Source organism: Eulemur rufifrons, chromosome 14, assembly GCF_041146395.1.
Source record: "Eulemur rufifrons isolate Redbay chromosome 14, OSU_ERuf_1, whole genome shotgun sequence".
Taxonomy (NCBI): Eukaryota; Metazoa; Chordata; class Mammalia; order Primates; family Lemuridae; genus Eulemur; species Eulemur rufifrons.
In genome coordinates, this window is record NC_090996.1 from 30925419 (window position 1) to 30948684 (window position 23266).

Below are 23266 nucleotides of genomic sequence, written 5' to 3' on the forward strand. Positions count from 1 at the left end.
CACAAGAAACTCAATGGACATTATCTTTTTATCTTTGCACTTATGTTTCCCTTTGTCATCAGTATAATAGGGAGGTGATATGCGCTAATTCAGATTTTCTAAAAGATTTACATTCAAAAGAGCTCTAAAAAAATGCATTGAACCCTTTTCAGACAGCCCCAAATGCAGCCATACTTTTTTTCTACAGACCAGAAAGCCAGTCACTGTCTAGGGAAGCCTCATGCCAGACTCTTGGGATATAGCTGAATTTATCACCAAACAGCGTTTCTCAACCACAGCAAGTTTGACTTTGACCGTGATAACTCTTCCTTTGGGGGCTGTCCTGGGCATTGAGGGTGTTAGCAGCATCCTTCCACTCCACTCAACAGATGTCACAGCACCTCTCCATTCCTGCTGTGACAACCAGCAACATCTCTAGACCCTGCAAATGTCCCCTGGTCTAGGACCACCACCTTCGAGGTATCCCTCTCTCCTGACTTGAGGGCTGCAGAAATATTCTAGTCAGAGCTCTCACAGAAGGACAAAGGGACTAGCTTTTTGGGATTGCCACCAATCAGTACTATATTTTCTTTTTCTGAGCATTCACCACCATTCCTTGATATTCACTAGGCAATACAATGTCTACGCACAGAAGGACCAAACCAGCAATGGGAAACAAACCAATTTGCATTTTCCCCACTGAGGAGAAAGGAAGGCAAATGCCACTTTGGAAAAGTCCAACTAAAACGCACCTTATCTCCAATTTCATTAACTCTTGAATGTTTGCATTTGACTCCACACCTAATTTTCTCTTCTCGGGCAAAAGGTTCATAAACCTTGAAGCGCAAGATATCCGGGGAGAGGAGCAAGACCACCCCAGTGATTTTTATGTAGGAAAAACCTCACGTCCCTCCGTGGAGGAATTCAAGGGGCGAATGTGGTCCAACCTCCTTAATAACCAGATGTTTGCAATCATCAGAAATACATCTTTGGCTGTAACCATTTCTCTGTTCTCCAGCATTCAGTCTCAAAGAGAATTTACATAACAACATGTGACATGTAGAATGCTTAAAGGCACCAACCATGACAGGACAAATTACACTCATTTTTCAATACTCTTTGCAAGGTGCTCCACGGCAGGCGCGCGCCGGGCTGCATGCTGGGGCGGTTCTGGTGGGGAAGTCAAGACCATCATGCGCTCGCAAACAGCTCCGTGCCTCTGGGGAGGGAGGGCTGGTGCAGGGAGGCCCGCCCCGGGAGGCTGCCCCAACTTACCCGCCGTAGGCCGGGATCGGGGGCGGGGGCGCCGCGGCCCTGAAGGTGTTGTACACGGTGCGGCCGCGGCCTCGCAGGTGCGCCCCTCGGTAGGCGGCCGCGGCGGTGGCGGCTGGATACGGGAAGCCGGGCACTGCGGGACGAGAGGAGAGAGCAGAGCAAAGGCCATGAGACGCACACCCCGCAGCTGAGGGAACCTCCCCAGGGCCCTTGTCCCTGCAGGGCTAAGCGGGACCCCCGCCCCCTGCCTGGAGTCAGCGCAGAGGCCAAGGTGGGACTCCAGAGAGAATGGCTTAGTTAAGACAGTGGTGTCTTTGCCTAGGACACTATGGTACATGACAGACACAAATAATTCTTAACAACAGGAGAAAAGCTCACTGCAGAAACTTAAATTAAAAAAAAAGGTAGATAGATTACAAGGGGTACGTGCAATGTCTTCCCAACCACTATGTATGTACACGTGTTTATGTACGTATGTGAGTGCACAATATACACATGTGTATATGTATGTGTGTGTATATGAATGTGTGTGTGCAGGTATATACACATATTTATACCTGCGTGCTTATGCACGTATTTGTATATACATATACACACATTTCCACATGCTAGTAGTTATCTCAGGGGCCAAACTGCAGGAGCGTTAGTTTTTTTATTCATAGCTTTTCCCCTATCCCATTTGATTTTCCACATTTCCCTTTATGTACATATATTGTTTGTGAAAACTTTTAAGTATTCCTACAGGCACATGTTTGTGTCATAAGTGTACAAACCACACATGCCCTAAGAAAGAGATTACCAACATGTCACAAGGTCCTGAACCTCCTATGCAGCTTTTAAAAGCAAAGGCAACCACCAAAATTACAAATAGAGAAGTATGGGAACTCTTAAAGAGTGTGTGTGTGTAGGGATTTCTTCCCTTGGGGATAATTCTCTGAGTAGGACAATGTGGTAAGGAGTCTGGGGAGAGGGGCGTGATTAAGTCTGATAATTAACTCTGTTGCCTCTACCTGGGATGTCCTTGTCCCCACTGCATGTAAATCCTAACTCATCAGAGCCCCCGGAGGCCAGGGAACAAACCACTTTTGCCTCCAAGCTCCTTTTGTTTCTCTGAACCTCATAATGCTTTCACCACACTGGCCGTGGTTGTCCATCCACCCTGCAGCAGGCAGCGGTTCCAAACCCCATCCCATGGAGGGGGTGCTTTGCTGATAAAATGTGTTAGGGAAGCTGCTGTCCCAGGAGAGCCACAGTCAAGGTTCAGAAAGCCCTGCAGCAGAGGAAACTCTTTAGCTTAGGGGACCCAGCACACCCAAGCTTCCCGTTTCCAGACTGCTGCAGAATCCTTGACTTCTCGCAGGGTGCTATAGTTCCTATCTTGTTACATTGTCTCCACCCCCTATCCCAACTGGGAAGATGGGCGTGGCCCCTTCCTGCCGTCACCTGCAGGGGCAGAAGCTCTCCACCTCCCACCTTCTCATTGCTCCAGAGTCCTTTCTATGCACACTAACACATGGACCCAGCTGAGGGTTGTGGAAGGAGCAAAAAAGGCAGAAAAGGACGTTGGAAGGAAAAATAAAAGCGAGCGTGAGAGACCCCAGAGCAGTCCTACTTATGAGGTGGTGGTGGTGGGGGGTGGCCCCAAAGTGGCCCAGGAGATCTAAGAATTACACCCACACCCATGGACAGAGTGTGTTTGTACCTACATGGTGGGCAGCGTTCCCCACAGAAGCCATCCCGAATTTCTCATGGAATTGTATGGGCTGGAGTAACACCCTTGAACCCAAAGTGAGGACCAACTGGCTATTATTATCTGGAATTCCGCGAGTGTTCCTGAACATCCTATAGCCATCCTGTAACTATGGGTTCCACCACACCTTCCTCTCACAATGTGGGTAAAAGTCAAGGACTGCAGAACCCAGCCAGAATGGTTCTCTCTTTCTGTTTGTATCTGAGAAGACCATCAAGGTTATTTTTAACTTTATTTGTATTGTTGTTAAAGACAAACAATACAGTTTTACTTAACTCTCTTGCCAGCCCCTAGCACCTGAGTTTCCTGGATCTGGCTTCAACCAGCAGGCTTGAATTTGCAGAAGGGTTCGGGTCTCTAATGGGGAAAGCAGGTAAGTCCTAATATCATAAAAGCCCACAAGTAATGAGATATGAGACATTTGCTCCAGGGCTGGGGAGGAAATGAATGGGAATGGCTTTGACTCCAGATCTATCTTGCCACGGTTCAAATATTAAGTTTTCATAGGAACACCCTGGATTTCGAAATAAAGAAAATGAAAAATTCACAATCTGGCAGAGCAGCTGGCCGCCTGTGCGAGGAAGCACGGTAATTATGCTGACCCATTCATTATCACCGGCTACAGCGCCGAGTGAGCGAGACAAGCTCCCTCTCAGCGACAAGCAGGTTTTACAATAATTCTTGGAGGATTTAGATGTTGAGATATAACATGAAACAGAAGCTCAGCAATACAGCGAGAGGAGCGCGTGCTGTTAAAAGTGTAGAGCCAGGCTTCCATTTTGTACCCTCTTTGTTACAGGGAGAGAATGTCTTTTCTGACGCAGGAAAAGGTGTTTACAAGACTTAACAGGGTGGCTCTTCGGGCTCCCCCAAGCAGAGCACATTAGGGGACTTCTTATTTTGTTAAAGGAATAATAGGAAGGACTACAAATCACCTGCTGCCTTAAATAGCGCCTTCCCGGGAGGCCAAGTGCCCTTAGGCAAAACAAGGAGGTTTTTACAGATCGTTTTTGAGGCCAGAGACTTCATGGAGAAAGTGGATAGAGAACTCAAGTCTGGAAGGCAGATGGTTTTTCCAGCTATTCTTTTCTTGTTGTCAATCTAGCGCCAGTCAAGGGTCCCTTTGTGAAGTTTCTAGTTAGTTTCTGTCCTCTTTCCTCCCTCCCTGCCTCCTTCCCTTTCCTTCCTTCTCTCCCCCTCCCTTCATTCTTTTATTCATCCCTTTCTTCATTTTCCATCATTTTTTGGATTTTTTTTTTTTTCCTGAAGAAGACCACCCTGATCCTCCCCTGGTGCATGTAAAAATTGAGTAGCTTGGATCACAGAAGTGGAGGACTCTCGCTAGTGCTCGTATCCAAGCTCCGTGAGGGTGGTGGCTCCATCCATTCTGCTCATCGGTTAGCATGCCCGACTGGTACCCAGGAGGCATCGATCAGGAACCTGACTCCGTGCCTGAACACCCTGTCGGTTATTAACCGATGTTTGTCTCCTTCCTTCTGGGAGAACACAGGCCCTCTTCTTCACTGTCCTCATTCCGCAACACTGTTCTGTGTACAAAGTGGCCTGCCCAGAATGTGCAGATAACCAGTACTCAAGCAACGCAACTGGATCTCAGTCACAATCCCCAGAAAGATAATTTCTACTTTCAGCCTTTTAGCTGCAGCATTGGCCCAGTGAAACCAACCAGACTCAGGATGGGTATGATTCCAATGGAAGAGGAGACAGCTTGGATAAGTGTGTTGTACTTGGAATTATGGAGCCCTCAATTCACTGAATTTACTGCAGCACACTGTCAGGGTTTGAAAATACGTCTTATTCTGGGGGAAAAGCAGGAATCAAACTTTTCCTCCAGACAGGTAATATCTACTAAAAGGTATTTGGTCATATCTCCCCCTCCATCCAGCCCTAGACAATGCTCTCTTACAACCCAGCAACAACAGTCCCCGAAGATGATATATATGTGCAACGAGGAACAACAGAAAATAACAATCTTCATAATTCCAAACTCATCTGACTTGTAGCTGTGCCTTCTGTGTTCCTTCCCATTTCGATTAGAAAATATTTTTCCCTGGATGGCTGGTTTAGGCTAGCATGGCTTTCTTCTCATGCCACTAAGACAAATGGTCAATTTCAAGGACAAAAAAAGAAAAAAAAAATCCCCACAACTGTTTGTCAAACTTCCTTTAAACTCAAGATGGGATGGAAATAATGGATACTTTTCTTACTCGCCTACTAGCTTCAGTGGTTTGTAGATGCTGGAGCAAAGTTAAATGCATATTTGAAACAATTACCTGGACAGATGATTCAGATACAAATTAAACAAGACCAAAATGGGTTCACCCTGCCACCATGTATTAATAGAAAGAAAAGATCTTAATCATATGTTTACCTTATGGCATGAGACTTATCTTTTGTTGAGTATAAGTCATCATGTCATCTATCAGTAGCCTAGTTTAGGAGTTTGAATCCAGTTAGTGGGCAGTAAATGTTTAATAAAGCCAATGCAAAATGCCAAATGGAAACTCACAAGGCCCTCTCCATTTCTGGAATCAATGTTAAATAAAATGTTTAAATCAATGTCAAAATAAAAGTCAAACCTGTCACCCTATCGAATATTTGTAAATGCCTCTTTTTTAATTAAAGAGCAATGTTAGGCGGAAAGAAAGACATCAAATTATGAGTATTTCTGAACCCCAACACTGGAAGTTTGATTTTTTTTTCCTAGTTCAACTTCGGGTTAATAAACACGTAAACAGACCATCAATGAGGAACAATGGAAAGTATTCGGGTTGATTTGCAGATACAGTATAAATCCTTAGTTCTTGGCATGAAAGAGACGAGGAAGAAAAACACCCACAGGTTCATTATACTGAAAAGGTTCCCTTTTAAACCTTATCCAGCATGAATCAAAGTGAAAAATCTGGTATCACTGCAACAAAAATTGGATTTAGCTCATAAGCTAAAAATGAATTTCTCTCAAAGAAAACAGGATAAAGAGCTTTTGGAGCAAATACCAACTGAGCATCTTGTTGACACATAAACATTCCCAGCCCACCCACTCTCCCCCTTCAGCTAAGATTTATACCCAGAGTATATTCTGGGAAGGTTAGTGGGGTAGCCATTTCAGTTCTTGGAAATAAGGAGCTCTATACCGTGGAACTCAATGGAATGAAAACTTTAGGGATGTAACAAGAGGTACTGCTATGACGGGCTCAAGTATCCAGGCAAATCAACATTTTTAAACAGAAGACACGTGGGTGTATCAACCAGCCAAACGGGCCATTTTGCAAAGTGTCAAGTGCTTACTGCCTGTCTGCCCCTCAAAGACAAAGCCCCCACCTCCCACCTCAAACAAGCTCTGCATTCAATGTAGTTACAGTGACGAGGGAGCGTGCCTTCTCTCCCTCCATCTCTTTTACGAACATGGTGCTTACCTTAGAAAATAAACACAAATGAGATCATCTCACCAGCCCGGAAATCCCAAGAGAAGAAACACAAAACCAGTGGAAAATACTTGAGGGTTATAAACTGCATATTAAAGTTTTAGAGCTCTGGGAGAGATGGAAGAGTAGCAGATGCAAAACCCAACAGGGGGGCAGATTCTGCATCAAAGCCATAAAAATATACAACCGCTTTAATGGGCAATTATTCTTTGCATTTGTGCGCTGGTTTGAATTTGCATGAGATTGCCAGATGCCCTGGAAAAGGTGTGCATCCCAAGGGATGAGGGGCTCTCTCTTTGTCCCACTCCTCCTCTCCCCTTGCTCCATAACGACACCTTTCCCCATCCTTGGAAGGTTTTAAGACTGAGAGATAGTCATGCTAATTTGGGGTGGAATTGTTCCGTGGGTAATTTATGGTAGGAAATATTCACTTACACGATTCTGGGGGTGCAGATGCACTTTCAACAGCAGGTTCACGGTTTTGCAGGATTCCCCTTGGGGGAACTCCCATTCCATGTGCTGAACCATAAATTAAGTAGTGGCGTAATAGGTAACATACCGAGAGGAAACAAACAGCCAGCCGCAGCGGCAGTTTCGGAGGCAGGGCATCGTGCAAGAAACATCACAGTGAAGACTCAAAAAATCCGATGATTTTTCCAAATGGCAAACTACACTGTCTCCTTTTATTCAAAATGGACCTCAAATAAAAGTGCCTCAAATTGGTTTATAACACAGGATTTACATACAAACTAGGTCACTCCCTTTAAATGGCATTAAATTAAAAATTTAACATGATGGGGCATATTCAATTGTAACTCAAAGCAAAAGTGGGAAGGCTTTCAATTTTTTTTTTTAATCCAGTCATTTCAGCATTGGGGGGAAAAGGGAAAGCAGAGTTCTATCCTTTCAGTCATTTACAAAAAAGAACAAAACGGCCACTTAATTTGTGGAATTTCTGGTTCTCAGATTCACATATATTTATCCCTGAAATGCACATTTGGGATCGACTCTTGTTTCTGTACAAAATGCATGTTGATATTAAATACTGCTGTTTAGAAGTGAATAAATCTACATTTTGGACAAACAGTTCCTTATAGGACATCCTCATTTGAAATGCATTGAATAGGAAAACAAAAATTTCTAATTAATGTACAAGTCTAATCACCATTCTCCACATGGAAGAGTAATTTTTCACTGTTCATTTGCTTGGTTTAATCTCAAAACTGACATAACAGAAACGCAATGTCCTATAAATCTCCGCTCGTTTGTTTCTTTAATATTCATATTCCATTGAACTGCAGCTGCTTGTTGCTGCAGTCTATTACAACATGCAAAAGTGTCGATAAAAATATTATGAAAGGCAAGATGTGTTTCTTCCCGGCTGTGTGTGCCATTTATTTGGGGGAAGACAATAAATGGCTCGTGGATTGTCCCTCGGCCTGCTGCTTGGTGGGTGATTAGTGATTAATTACCTTGCAGCAAATTGACATGGCACGAGGAAATTGACACAGCCCTGATTAATTAACTTTTTATGGGCGGCAGTTACTCACAAAACAGTGCGCACCATAATTGAATCTCTTTACATAACGTCATGGTACAAAAGTTTTAGTCAAATCCAAATTAGCCAGAAGTTTCTAGACCGTTATAGGTCTGATTAGGATGTGTTGAAGGAAATTGGCAAGAATGTGAACTTGGAAGAGAAATGCACATTTTTGACGGGGAAAAAGATGGTGACACTGTACTGGACTGATTTGTCCAAGCCAGATTTATTGATCTAAACCTCTACTTTGGCTAGACTCTGCGGGTGACACTAGCAGAGGCCAACATGTCCCATTTTTCTCTACTCTCACTCGCCTGCGTCTGAGTAGCTTCTGCAGGTCCTCTCTCCTGTGTCCAGTCTCTAAGGGTTAACTTGATTCCCGAATTCAGATCTTGGTGCCAATATCACTTCCTCTAAGGGATTGCCTCTCCATCTGGTCTCACCTCTCCTGACTCCCACACGCGTCGCCATTACATTACCCGGTTGGTTTAGTTTTCCTTCATTTATCAGCTTCTTATCATCTTTCATTTCAACGTCATCACACATCTCTCTGTTGGGATGTCCTGGGGACTGTATTTTGGTCACTACTGTGCCTCCAGCATCTCACAGATGACCTGGCACCAGGTACTCATTGAAATGTAGATTGATCACATGGTGAGAAGAACCCAGAAAGAACTGTAGTAACTAACTGAAACAACAGTAGTTCAATTACAGAAGAAAATGGGTGCTGGTTCTTAAACTGAGAGGCTTCCTAGGAAGGATGCAATATTCTAACAGAAACTTTGAGTTAGTGATGGGGTTCATGATGGGGGATCCTCGACCTCACTTGTCTAAAAACCCAAGCAGTGATAACTGGGGTAATCTAAGCAACAACTCCATTACAACTGGCAAAAGCCCAATCTCTGAAACTCCATTATCAGGTGGAGGAGATTCAACTGCATGATGATAACTGCTCGCATTTACAAATACATGCTAATTGCCAGACCCACGGATTAACCCACTCAGTCCTCATAAAGCCATGTGGACCGTGATTTCTGCCATCTTTGCTTTCCTGGGGCAGAGATGGAGGTCTGCAGAGCAGCTCAGATACTTGCCCCATGATTTGAACCCAGGCAGCCTGACACTAGAGCCTATGATCCTATCTATGACCCCACACAAAGGTAGCCCCAGTCAGCTTTGGGAAAAAGCTACCTTTACTCTCTCTGTGCACCTTCAAGCCTCTCAATTTGGAGTCCCTCGTATTGCTTATACAAGCTGCTACATCACCTCCCTAGAGCCATCCCACACCTGAGACAGCCTGCCCCAATTCATCACGGACTGGGTTAATTTGCAGGGGAATCTGTTGACAAGTCTCCCAGAGATCTCAATATGCTCCTTGTTGGGAGCTAGGAGGAGACATTGTGTGTGTGCGCACACGCGTGTCATTTCTTCTGTTATATATTTATGTTCTGAGCTTTCCAGACACCTGGAAAGGCTTTGCTCCTTTTCTGCTAACTGGATGTAGGCCATAGGGATCAGCACTGATTTATGTTCCTGATACGAGTCTAAAGGCCAGCTGTTTTCCTTCCCCACTGGGGCTGATCTTCACATCTGGATGCGAGCCAGGGGGGTCATATTCAATGCAAAAGGTTGGGAATGTAGACTCTACAGCAATAGTGAGCGGGGTTACATTAGTGTGGTGTCAGCAGAGGCCACAGTTGTACCCACAAACCTGATCACTGTCAAAATAATGAGCTCCTTATGACTAAATTCAACTAGAAATTTTGAATTTGGAAGATTAGAATGAGAAACTCATTTCAAAGTCTTGGAAGGTTTGCATAAGAAACTTCCATAACACTTTGGGATGTTGCACTTTTTTCTGTATATAATCAATTTGTTCATACTGTCATCAAATATCACTTCACTCAATACTTTTTTAAAAAATAAAATAAATGAGTCATCTAGGGAAAACCAAAAAACTCAATGCAATGAACACACAGGGATTTACTCTGAGCATTGAGTATCATGTTCCCAAAGCAGAAAGTTTTTCTAACTTAAAAAACACGTTTAAAAAGCAACAATAGGAGCCGACACACTACTCATGCACATGAATATTTTTGATCATTTAAGGTCTTTGAGTGAAGACAGCAGCCTTGGTTTTAACCAATTGCCACGCTGTTCCTGCTTACCTCCTGAAGTTAGCTGTTGTCTCTTTTCTCCCAGGTTACAAACGGTCAGATTAATCCAACAGACGTGTGGCACATATCACGGCTGCTGAGTGCCTGGTGATGTGCTTTTACTGTGCAGAACAGGTATCTGGGATCTCTCTATTCTCAGGTATTGACTATTCCCCCCGCAACCCAGGCAGGATTTTTGTAACATTTCATTCAGCAAAACGAGAATGAATCTTAATCTTGTAGTGTTTAACTTGGACCGCAAATGGCATTTGCAAAGGTGCTTTCTGTCCTTTGAAGGAGCATTGCAGACAGACAGAGCCCTGCAATGCTGAGATCTATTTTAATTTGGACGAAGCAATTCACTACACTCCGTTAGTTTAACAAAACCTGTGCTGGTGTCAATTTAGTTCCTCCCCAACCCCAGGAAGCCATGGGTGGGAAAAACCCCAAATAATTTATATAAATAATTACTTTATCGAGTGCACATACACAGTAAAGTTTCAACTGTTAAATCATTCATGATCTATCTAACAGCTGGCTGAAACAGCAAGCTTGGTGAATTGCCTCTCCAGGTAGGAAGCAGGGCAAGTGAGATAAATTAGCTTCCTTATGCTGGGATGGATTTCCCATGGTTCTCTAGGGCTGCCGCAGCTCCTGAACCTGAGGTCCTCAGAGGGGGCTGGCGGTGGCTCACGGGATGGGTACACGATGCACACGCATTGTGCGTTTCAGTTCAAGCCATCTGTGGGGATAGCTGGTCTGTCAGTGTCTCAGACTTAAAAAACAGAGTCTGGATCCTTTGGTCAACACACAAAGCCAACCTGGGGGACAGGTACTATCCAGACTTAGGGATCATCTGCCCAATATCCAAGCCAGAACCCCATATAGAACAGACTGAAAAAGCAATGACCCAGTGGTCTAGCCACTAGACTAATATAAACCTTCCAAACCAGCTTCCTTGGTGAACCTTTAAAAATCCTGGACAAGATGGCGTTTAAGGAAGAAAAGGGAAAAGTAGCCATTTGAGAAGGCATCATGCCTCAAGAAGCCTGAAAGACTCTGCACAAACTCTCTCTCTTAATGCTCATGGGTAGGTGAATATTTATGGCTATTTACATCGCAAAGAGACTTGGCCACAATCAAAGCACTAGAGTACCCTGATAATTTACTCCCAGCTCTGCCTGAATCCAGCTTTTTTTTTTCCTCCGACTAAATCACATTGTAGCTTAGGGAGACCTTTGTAAAAATAGCAGGGATTAGGATTTGCCAGACAAAAAAAAGATCTTTAGGAAATGTTTCTGAGATCTCTGTAGCAAATGCTAAGGATGGGGATGATATATACCCACGGACTGTTGTGCCTATAGAGAGGGTTCTGCTATGTTTGTCTGTTTGCTTTTACACAAAAAGCAATTAGGCATCAAGAGCCTATGTTGCAGGCACACAGAACGCAAGGAGATGGATCTGAAAGACGTGGTGTGTTATTTGGTCCCGAAACTGCATTTTCTTAATGCTGCTCCCAAGTTCTTCGGCAGCAATAAATAGCTTTTGGCATGACAGTTCTTTTATATAAATGAATGCATGATTTAAGAAAATGGTGTTTTTGGCATTCTTCGGGAAGCTAGTGTTTAAATTACTGGGTTTAAATGAACTATGTCAGGTTCTTTTTCCTTCCAAGGGAGGCAAGCCCAACTGCCTTACATGTGTCTTTGCACTGAGTGGGAGATTTGTTTCTGAAGAGAAATGAGGCAAGGGGAGGAGTGGCCACCTCTGTGCCTGGGGGCATTTTTATCCAAAAAGCATCCAGAATCCCTCCTCCAGCACTTGAATTATATGAGTGTCATCGGTTGCTGCTTCTCCTCTCCTAAGCTGCTGACTCCCAGCTCTGTAGACCCAGAGAGGGCTTGGCTCAATTTCCAGAGCTGGGTCCCCTAGGAACGTGCACCTGTTCCACTGCATCCAGCCACCCTCCTTTATTTTCCAGGAACTAAGCAGAACCTTCTCTTCGGCCCCTGCAACTTTCCTGTTCAGAGCTCTGAACACAGAACACGTTCGTCCCCGCCTACCCCATTTTAAATGCACGTTAGCTTGAGGAAACAAGTAAATGGCAGATGAGTGCTTAAAAAATAAACTCTCAGAATAAGCCTCTTAAACGACAGAAGGCTTTCTCTCTCGCCTCTGCCGAGGCCGGAGCAGGGTGGGCATTGTCAAGGGGTTAAACGTGAGAGCTGCACCAGCCAGTTGATCCTCTTAAGAAAACGTGAGCATTAAAAAAATACATTCTGTCATCGCTATCACAGGACTTGGGGTTTCCAGGGAATTCCCCCGGAACTGCCTCGCTGCCTTTAAGAAACATCTCATCTCGGCCTTGTTCTCTGGCTGTGTATGCACCAGAATCCCAGGGCAACATGGTTTATTGTTTTAATATCTGTCTGACACAAAGCAAACGCATCCTCCAGTGACTCCTTATCTGTCATATGTATTTCTGTGAAAGAAATATCAAGACAAATAAGATGTTTGGGGGCACACCACGGGATGGTCGTTTTTGCAATTGGCAGCCTTTTGCAGAAGTGAGACCCCCATCTGAAAAAGACGAAAGCCGCTATTCTGCATTGAGATTAATAACCAAAGCGCTGAGAGCGAGCTAGACAGCAGCCACTTGAAATGTGGCTTCCTCTTTGCAGATGCTTCGTATGAAGAACTGGAGGACTTCAATCAGTCTTTGGGTTTTTTTTTCTTTTTTAAAAAAAAAAATTTCCTGAAATTGGTAAAAAGGAGGGAAAAAAAAAAAAAAAGGCCAAAGCAAAACAACAACAAAGTGGGCTATGATTATGACTCAGCCAAAGTAACCACTGCCATCAGTGGAAGAGTTGTGGTTAGTGGTGATGGGCGGGGATTGAAAATACAAATGCACCTGTTCTGAGGACCGGTATCCAGGTAGAATAATGGATTTAACATGGAGCTAGTAAAAGCCTCTTAAAATTTCTTTTGTTAATAAATCAGAGATGTGCTGGGCCATGGGGAAAGCTGGGCAGATGGGCCAAAGCAAAGAGATGATGCTTCAGTGATGGATAAAGAATGGTTCTTGGAGTTCACCACCGGTGGGGTGGTAGCTGGACAACCATGCCCAATCGTGCATGACCCCTGTTCATTAAATCACACGTATGCTGTGATGGAGGCAACAGGCAGAACATGGCACCTAGCAGATGTCTCAGAAATCTCTCAATCCGTGGGTTCAATGCAGGAAATAGGAATTCAGTAGCCAAGTGAGTCTGTCTGTAGTGACAAATGATGGCAGAAGTAGTGATATTCTGCCCTTTCAAATCAGATGACAGCCTGACAAAGAGGTCGGTAAACTATGACCCTTGGGGCCACATCTGGCCTGCAGACGGTTTTTATAAACAAAGTTTTATTGGAACACAGTCACCCCTATTCATTTATATGCAGGTGTTACAGTCTATGGCTACATGTGTAGTAGTCTATGGCTATTTTGAAGCCACAACAGAGTTAAGTAGTTGCAACAGAGACCAGATAGCCTGTAGAGCTGCGTATACTATCTGGCCTTTTAAAGAACAATTTTTGCTAAGCCCTGGCCAGACATATTAGATAGGGAAAAAATTTCCTCTCCAGAAATCATGGGACGGGGAGGAGAAAGCAGAATCTTGGTGCAAATAGAGATGCTGGGCACTGCTCAGAGGTTTTGCAGGGTCACTTCACGCTCAGCCATTCCTTGCAGCCCAGCATTGCAACACTTCAGCAGGGGGTGGGGGAGGGGGACACCAAAAACTCCATAGTTACATGAAAAGGATACCCTTCTCCTGGTACATATTAAAGTAAGATGAAAGCATAAATATGATCTAGATACAGGGGTGCAAGTTGAGAGAGTAGTTAAGAGAAAAGGACTGGGGTTCACACAGGCTGGGTTCAAATTCCATCTAACTGGGTGATCTCTGAGAAGCTCCTCAGTACCTCTAAGCCTAAATTTCCTCATGAGACAAGGTGGCATCATCATCATTCCTATTTCATAGTTTCTTGTGAGGACTAAGTGCAAAAGCTCATGAGAAGGGCTTAGCAGAATGCCTACCACATACTGAGCGCTCAGTATCCATGGCTTGGTTTTCATTGTCATTGTCACCAACATTCCAGGGCTGGAACGAGGGTGATGACAATCTGGCATTCACCTTGGTTGCAGAACTTGAGTGTGTGTCGGGGGAACACACAAAAAAACAACCTCGGTAATCAAGATAAATCATGTTTTAATGCAATATTTTTTAAAATTCCAAACTATTCTTTTTATTTCATGATGAGCAGACTATCAAAATACAAAAAAAGAAGGATGCACTAAGCCATCTTGAATCCTACGGGCTCTAAAAGCAAAAATTAATAATACTCATCCAGAGTATTTTTAGGAAATTTTAACATTCTGTTCATCATGTATCTTTTCCCATTCATTTTGATTTTTAAAACATATTGCATTAAAATGTTATTTGTCTGGATTACTGAATTTTTTGGCACTCCTTTAAATTTTGTCTGAAGTGAGCACCTCACTGGTTGACACTACTCCTAGCAGTAGTTATTTTTATTTAAAAAAAAAAAAACCTCTCCAGGAAAGATTAGGACAAAAACATCTCGGGGACAACCAAGAAGCTATGAGCTACCAGCAAGTGAGGGAGAAAGAAGACAATTCTTAACACCAACGTGTCAGTAACACAATGACCTACACATACACTTTCTATTAACTGAACTCAGTCCACGGACATTTTCTCTATTGTGTAGAAGAAAGAGGAAGCCGTAAATTAATTTAGGCCCTTACTTTAATTACAGAAACCAATGGAAGTTCTACCAATTACCTAAAAGTAGAATAGTGCAGCCTGATTTATGTATGTTTCTGCCACTTAAATCATTGTTTTATGAATTCCACACAATTACTTCCATAAAATCTGCAATCAATATATCAATTAAAACTATGCCACTACCACTTGCCCTTGAGTTTCATTAGGAGTGAATAAATGAGGAAATGATTTTGCATTTTGATAACATTTAGGTTCCCAAGCATTTGCCTGTGATATCAGATTTTTTTTTTTTTTTTTTTTTTTGAGGAGGGTTGGGGTGAATATCTCAGGGAAAAATAGCATTCATCTTCCTTTAACTTTAGGGTTTGTCCTGACATGGATCTAACATTCAGCTGTGGCTTCCAGGTAACTGCAGAAATACACTCATTTGCATTGATAAGCATATGGAACCATACAGAAACTTCTAGCGAAAAATGCTTTTCTGGCCCTTGACAAATAAAACTGGCATCCTTGGATCAAGGGGCTTGCTATGGACTGAACTGTGTCTCCTCCATACAAACTCATGCGTAGAAGGACGCCCTAATCCTCACTGTGGTGGTATCTGGAGGTGGGGCTTTTGAGAGGCAATTAGGTTTCAATGAGGTCTTGAGGGAACTTACGATGGGAACGGTGCCCTTACATGAAGAGATGCCACCAAGGGCGCGGGCGCATGTGCATGCGCTGTCTGTCATGTGACAACACGGGGAGGCGGAGGCCCTCTGCAGAGTGTAACTGTGCCAGCGCCCTGATCTCAGTCTTCCAGTCTCCAGACAGTGAGGAAATAAATGCTGTTGTCGAAGCCTCCCAGTCTACGGTATTTTCTTATGGCAGCCTGAGCTGACGGATACGGTGCTAAACAAAACGTGCTCACTTTAGATTTTGTAATCAAAAATGCCACCTAAGGCTGACAGCAAATGAAAAGACAGATACGTTTGCCTATAGAATTTAAAGTGGACAGTGACATGTAAGCCATTTAGGAAATACGTTTGCAACATCTGTATTATTTACAGGTTATTCTCCCTAATGAACAAATATCCCTCATAGGGGAATTAACAATAAAATGAGAAAAACTCATATGAGAAAATGCGAAGATGTATACTGGAAACTCACAAAAGGTAAAGTCTAAATGACAACTGAATATGTGAAAGATGAGGTTCGTTCCTAGGAGAAAGGCAGATGGAAATGTTATTTTTCACCAATCTGATTTGAAAAATTAAAGAGAGCAAAACACGTCAGTGCTGGAAAGACTGTAGGGATGAAACCCACCATCCCATCTTTGGGAATGTAGGTGTAGAATCTGAAGCGCTGGTGTGTAAGGGTGTACACAAACATTTTTACTACAGCCTTTCTGGAGGGGATATAAAAAGAAGGAGCTTGAATGACTACCTATGGAGAATGGTTGAATAAACTGTCAGCCATCCTCAGCATGAAATAGCATGAAAATATCACAAAGGCTTAAAGAGAGATGGTCACAATATTATCAAGTGGAACTAAATAAGACTAATATGTGTAATGAGCACGTAAATATGTATATGTACACTCTCCTCCGTATAAGGTCAAATGACTGACACCCCCCACCCCATTGTACGTGTGTTTGTCCTTCTTTGAATTATAATAGAGAAAACATGAAAAGGTGTTTCCTGGGAGTCCACACAGGTGACTTTAAGGAAGGGTGTGTGTTACTGGATAACGGGGGGATATTATTACATTATTCCCATCGTGTGTGTGTGTGTGTGTGTGTGTGTGTTTATGTGTGTGCTTCACTGATTGCAATGAGCACCTGTTACTTTTGTAATTTAAAATCTATTCATAAAATTGTGAAGAAAACAAAATAAGGATGATAACATGTACCTACTTCTGGAAACAGCTACTTCATATGTAAATGAGGATCAGTGACAGCACGCTTTGCTAATCTAAATCAGAAGTGGACTTTCCCATCCATGCAACCAGTGAATTTACCTCTTGATATTTCAGCGAAGAAAAATGGAAGTCTTGTTTTCATTTGGAAGAGATGTGCTGTTTTTTACCGTCCTATTTCTGCCTGGGGCTGAGTTTGATGTTAGGCATTCGCTGTATGCAAACGGCCCTGGCAGTAATGCAGCTAGTGCCCTTACCGTGCACAAGGGGAGCCGAGAGACCCCTGGCCCTCGGAACGGGCTGGGCAGTGAGATGCCACCAGCCCTGCCCCAGCTTCACTAACACTCTCTGCTAAGGGTTTGTATTGCTTGTTACTCAAAGCCTATTCAAAAACATTAATAGTAAATGTTTTGCATTTGATACTATAATAGGTGGTCTTGCCTGATTCCCTGGAGTTTTGCTCTGACTTCATTTAAAGTTTGATATAAAGTAGACCCATTTTACATTCTGGAGGAGAGTGGGTTATTAGAACATGGAAGGGTATGCATGATGCCCTGTGACTCAAGTTGAACTAGGTTTCAAATCAGCATAAAGTCTGGGGGTGAGGAAAGAAAAAACTGGATTAGTTGGGGTCAGATAGGAGAGTTTATAGGATTAGGTTGTAGTTAATGAGTGAACATCTTTCTCTTAATGCTTCTGGATGTCCTGGGTCATATTATTAGGATGATTCACTTAGGAAAAAATATGCAAAAATGCATCTTAAAAAGCAGATAGCTTCAGTAGGAATTATTTTCATTACAGACTAATTCAGCAGGGTTCCTTTAAAAACCATCTCCCCTACTGCATTTAAGGGTGTTATTTACAGATGATTAGCTATTTGGTTAGGAAGAAGGGCAATTTAAGTCTAAAACATCCAAAGCCAGTTAAAAATCCATGAAAGAAAAAAAAAAAAACCCAAAAAACAAAAACCAAAAAACCTCCAGAGTGATCTTGGAAGTCACTTAGGATCCAATATACAGAAGTGTAATTTACACACACCTTTCCTCAGGTGCATGACTGTTAAATAGAAATGGTAAACACATGCATGTTCAAATTAAAAAACAAGTGTGTCCTGAAAGATTGCTGAGAAGTGAGGAAGCCTCAGCTTTAAGGAAGATGGTTGAATTCTTAGAGAAAAAGAGGCTGTGCCCATCAGATCTCAAAGACAAGGTATGTAGCTCTTAGCCGCGTGCAAATCAGACCTGAAGGGAGGAGAAGGATACCGCGTGACCATGAATGTATCTGTGTGTGTGTGTGTGTGTGTGTGTGTGTGTGAGAGAGAGAGAGAGAGAGACCCTTTACATACTGGCTGAATTGATTAAGGTAATGGGATATGGCTTCATACTATAAAATGCATCTTAATCTGGAAGAGAAAAAACCTAAGTGTATGTTGCAAAGAAGCCAGCTAACTGCAAACAGCCCAGACCTAAAACCCATACAGAAGAAAGGAAACCTTTATAATGCATCGTAGGGTTGGGCCAATAACCTTTATGCTCAGTCCCACTGCACAACCTCAAGGTGGAAATAACCGGAGGCCCCTCGGCCACCCAACTGGAGAAGGAGAGGTCTCCGAGTTGGTCACCACTACAAATTACTAATTAACTGAGCTTGCCACTCTGAACACCCTTGCTTAAGAGATTGACAAGTAAAGATTCTTACTGTAAAAAAAAACCTAGTTTTTGTTTCGCCTTCCTATGGGGTAGCAGGATTAGCTATTAATTGTTGCTTTCTTTAAAACTGCTATATCAAAGGATGTTTATTTTGTTTAATACTGCAACGAACCTACGTTCTCAACAATGGAGGGAACAGATTAAAATATAACATAATTAAACAAGAGTATTATGGGGTCATTAACATATTTTCACGAAGAGCATATGGCATGATAATAAATGAAAACAATAGGATGACTAATGTGTGGGTAATACTGACTGATGATGTAATTTAAAAGTCAAGGATGTTGGACACACATTCTATGGTTTCCATAATTATTATAAATTTTTACTTTAAACCTAGAAAAAAGTATAATTATATACAGCTGAAGTGATATTGCCACTTTATATTTTTAATAATAAAGTTGACCTTTTTAATCAGACGGGCACATTTTCTGAAAAGAGCCAAGTGGTTAATATTTTAGGCCTTGTGGGCCACCTATGTCTCTAGCACATATTCTTCCTTGTTTTTGTTTTGTTCGTTTTGTTTTGACAATCCTTGGAAAATCTAAAAACCATTCTTAATTCATAAGCCTTATAAGACGGGCCCCGGGATGGGTTTGGCGACAACCCCTGTTTTGGTTGGTTTCATTTTCTCTGTACGCTTCGGCTATTTTATTGTGCAGAGTTTGTGAAATATTTCCATGTTTGATATGTAAGACACACGCTTTCCCCAAATCACTTTATATTAGCTGTACCAATTTAAACTAGCCCTTTTTTGGAGTTAATTTGTTCCCTTCTGTAAAGAACACTGAAATATAAATAGGTCATATGATCATATAGAGCCATACTGTCCAATATGGTAACCACTAGCCTCATGTGGCTAATTAAGGTAACATCAATTAAAGTAAAATAAAATCAGCGCCTCCCTCCCATCGGCACTGCGCTGGACAGAGCAGATAAAGGTTTCAATCCCGACGGTTCCACAGGACAACAATGTTAGAGAAAAAAATAACATAATACCCTGGGACTCAACCCTATGGTGTATCAACTCTCCTTCAGAAAATGACATTTATAGAGGAGAAGTGAGGGCAGGTAAAGGAAACAATGATGGCCTTTTGACAGAGTCAAAAGGACCCAGAAAGGCAGCTGAAGGTTGAATCATTTCCCCAGTTCAAAAAACAAATCCGTCACATCCTCGCTGTGTGATCCTGGGTAAATTAATCCACTTCTCTGTACCATCTACTTCCTCAACTGCAAAGCAAACATGATGGTACCTACCTGGTGCAGATCTCAAGAGGAATAAACAAGGCTGCACATGTGAAAATGTGTAGCGGCATTATATTAATAATTTTAGGAGATATGTACACACACATTTACATTGGCCCAAATGGGACAATTTTCATAAATTCAGAAAGAAGTACTCCTTGCCAGTATGGTTACATTCTGGCTTCTTGGGGGCACAGAAATATACCTTGCGTTTCATTAACGCTCAAACTGTCCTGGACAATTATACTCTGGTTGGGAGAAATAACCGGCTGCCCCAACCTCCTGAAGACATCAGAAACCTCAGGTTTGTCATCAACTCATTACATAGTAGTCTCGCCCCACCAGGAGGAGCTCGGTGTGTCTGAGCCTCACACTTAGGGAACTGAAATGCTGGATTTTGGCCGGGGGATGAGGATTCTCCTCTGTATCTCAGCCTCTTGATAGTCGTGAGCCTGGTACCTCTGCTTCCCTCCCTACTCCCTTCTCCTGCGGGTCCTAGAAACACCCACACTGCCCTGCAGGGCTGCCTGCCTCACTTCTGAGCACTGACCCTACAGAGGACTCATTTGGCCGTTCTGGGAATTTCACGGGACTTACACACATTGTATGAAATAGGTGACAAAGTCTTGGCTGTGGCTGGGAGACTCTTTGAGGAGGGGCAAACCATCTGGGACAACGGTGGAGGGGGCATCCATCCCAGGCAGAGGAAACTTTGGTTCTTCCATATCAACACTGTGATCTACTTTCCATATAGAGTTTTGGTCTGCTCCCTCCAGCAAATGACAGCTGTATTCATGTATGTCAAAGTGCCCCCACTTTTTAAGAGACATTTTTTATTACTGTTCACTGCCCCCCACCTAGTTAAATGGGGGAGAATCCCATTCTTCTCTCCTCCTCCTCAATGGAGTCATACAGCAAAAGACAGAACAGCTTTGCAAACAAGTCACTAGCTGCAGGCTAGTTATATTTTCAATAGCGAGACGACTGTGCCCAAGACTACCCCATCAAGCATGTTTGGCTAGGCTAGAGTCGCCTTTTGGGTGGCCTGCATGTATTAAATTATTTTTATATCAATTTGCAAAGCTATGATAAAAGGCTATAGCTGTAGCTTCCCGCCCTCCCACCACCCTCCCGTCAACCCCATGCCCACAATCCTGACAGGTCTGACGAGGAATGGCTGGGACATCTGGGAGGTGAGGATTCAGACGTGAATGGTCATGAGCAGAGGGGGTCGGATGCTAAGGCAACAGGGAAACAGAGACATGCTATGGAAGTCAACTTCGCCTCGCAGAGGGCCACAAGCGAGGGTGGGGCGGAGGGAGGGGAAGAGAACTTACATGGCAGGGAAGGTGACTGGACTCGGGTTTATGTCACAAAACAAAAAGAGAGCCACGACAGTGGGCTTACTTGCGGAAGTATATACAAGTGAACTGGGGGCACTGTACATGGAGGATCCCTCCTGGTTTGCCTGGCACAACAGGACCGTGCCTACGAAAGAGAGAGAGAGACGGTATCTGGTTTGGGAACAGGCACACTACACCTGAGCGATCACGCGAACGAGAAAGGCAGAGAAATGAAAACACAGCCACATCCCAGAGCGCACGACGGGGACACCCGAGGAAGCCCCCTGCCTTAGCCGAGGGATTCAGGGCAAGCCCATCCCCCCGGCCCACCAAGCACATGTCATGACTTTTCACGTGGGGTTGAGTAGCGGAGGCTGGCTGCCCCAGGGCCCGGATTCAGATCAGGAATGGAAGCAGCATGGCACGCTGAAAAGGGAACTTGGGGAACGTCAGAGAGAACTAGATAGTACGCCTGACTCAAACACCACTTTGCTGTGTGATCTTGGGAAGTCACTGTACCTCTCTGTGCCTCAGCATTCTCGTCTGGAAGACAGGGGTAAATATACCTACCTCCAAAAAGGGTTGTGAATCGTATGGCTGGAGATGTCCCCGAGGCAGGGGCTGGCATGTAATAACCACTTGATGGTGAGTGTATGTATTGACAGGTTTAGAGAAAACTTTTCTTCCCCTGTATTTTAGTCTTTCCGAATTAGTTCTCCAGAGGAAGAACAGAAGGCAGGGAAGAGATAAATGCAACTTTTGCCAACCCACCCCAGACTCACACTGGCTGAGACAGCCTTTTGGCTTCTGTGATTCTGGTTTCTTCTCTAAAGCTCTCTGCCTTCCAGCTGCAGAGGTTGCTTAACGAGCCCTGCAAGACCAGGGCTGCCTGGCAGCGATGACTCGCTTCCTCCGGATCTAAAGCAGGGGGCACTGGGCTCATCCTTGCCATGCAGAGTTTTACAGTGGCAAGTAACGGTGGAGTCCTGAGATCCCTCCTCAATCTGTGACATGTTTTGAACCACCACCTACTCCAGGAATGACCAGGATCAGGAACCTTCAGGGTATCAACTCTACCTTCCTGCTGTTGCAAGACTCAAACTCAAAGGCTTTGAAAAGGACTACAGAGACTTTGGAGGAGTTTTAAGCCCATTACCAGTGATGGAAATGCCTCCCTGCAGTTTCTGGTCACTTCCCTGCCTGGGAAAGGTCATTCCCCTGTCATCACCACCACTGGAAAGCAATCACCCATGAAGAGAAGCCTACCTTGCAAGTGCACCCCCAAGAACAGGAACAGAAAACTTTCCTACATCCTTGGGGACTTGCCCTAGGGCATGATTCCACCATCCTTTTGTGTCCTCCCCAAGATCAACTAAAGTGTGGTTAAAACTTCAAAAGTGAGTGGGGTTCCAGCAAATAGAGGGACTACAATGTGACACAATTTTACAGACATAATTCTACAGGTGTCCCCTCCTGACCTGCAATCCACCATCAGGTACCGAGCCAAACAGATGGATCACGTGGGGAGGTCTGAAAAGCCTTCCCCAAATTCCTCTTCCACCCTCTGTTCCCTGTGCTTTTCTACATTAATATCTTACGTCCAAGTAAAACAAAGATTCTATTAAAATTCCTAACCCATCTCACCCTTCCCCTATCATGAGGTCTGATGACTGTAATCTTCCACCAAGAAAAGTCATTCATGGACAGATGTTCTACGTGAAGAAACATTGCCTGGTCCTTCTCACATTTGCTCTAGTATCCCAAGCTCACAGCTGGAGGAGAGCCACCCCTGACCCCCCAAATATCCCCAGACACAAGGGTGAAATTAACGGACCTTCTCTTGGTAGTAAACACATTAAGAGTCTAGATGGGCCTCAGTCAGGATCAACCTTTGCTAAACTGATAGCTCTTTTTCTTCTTCACTTCAAAACAGTTTATCACAACATACAAGACGTGCCTTCATGAGGTCTAATTTCTCCTCAGTAGGTATTTCCAGTTTTAGCAGGTAACTGGCAAAGTAACGGAGATTAATGGCAAACAAACCAAACCCCAGAGGACAGAGACTGGGATCTAAAAATCAACCAATGGGAGGAAGCTAACCCCTGGAAAAGATACTCAGTACCCCCGGCAATGAGTA

The 23266-nt window shown here is 43.6% G+C and overlaps 1 protein-coding gene across 36 annotated transcripts in view; it reads right to left on the reverse strand.

Annotated features, from left to right (window-relative positions):
• RBFOX1 (RNA binding fox-1 homolog 1) overlaps window positions 1-23266 on the reverse strand; it is a 1926172-nt gene that overhangs the window by 50414 nt on the left and 1852492 nt on the right. For 23 of the 36 annotated variants that reach the window (XM_069486147.1, XM_069486173.1, XM_069486151.1 and 20 more), the window contains 2 exons: window positions 21194-21274; window positions 1255-1387 (listed from right to left, as the gene is read on the reverse strand). In XM_069486147.1, the coding sequence (XP_069342248.1) occupies window positions 1255-1387; window positions 21194-21274 (214 nt within the window). The remainder of the gene's footprint in view (window positions 1-1254; window positions 1388-21193; window positions 21275-23266) is intronic. The other 13 variants (XM_069486148.1, XM_069486159.1, XM_069486172.1 and 10 more) reach the window with 1 other exon arrangement.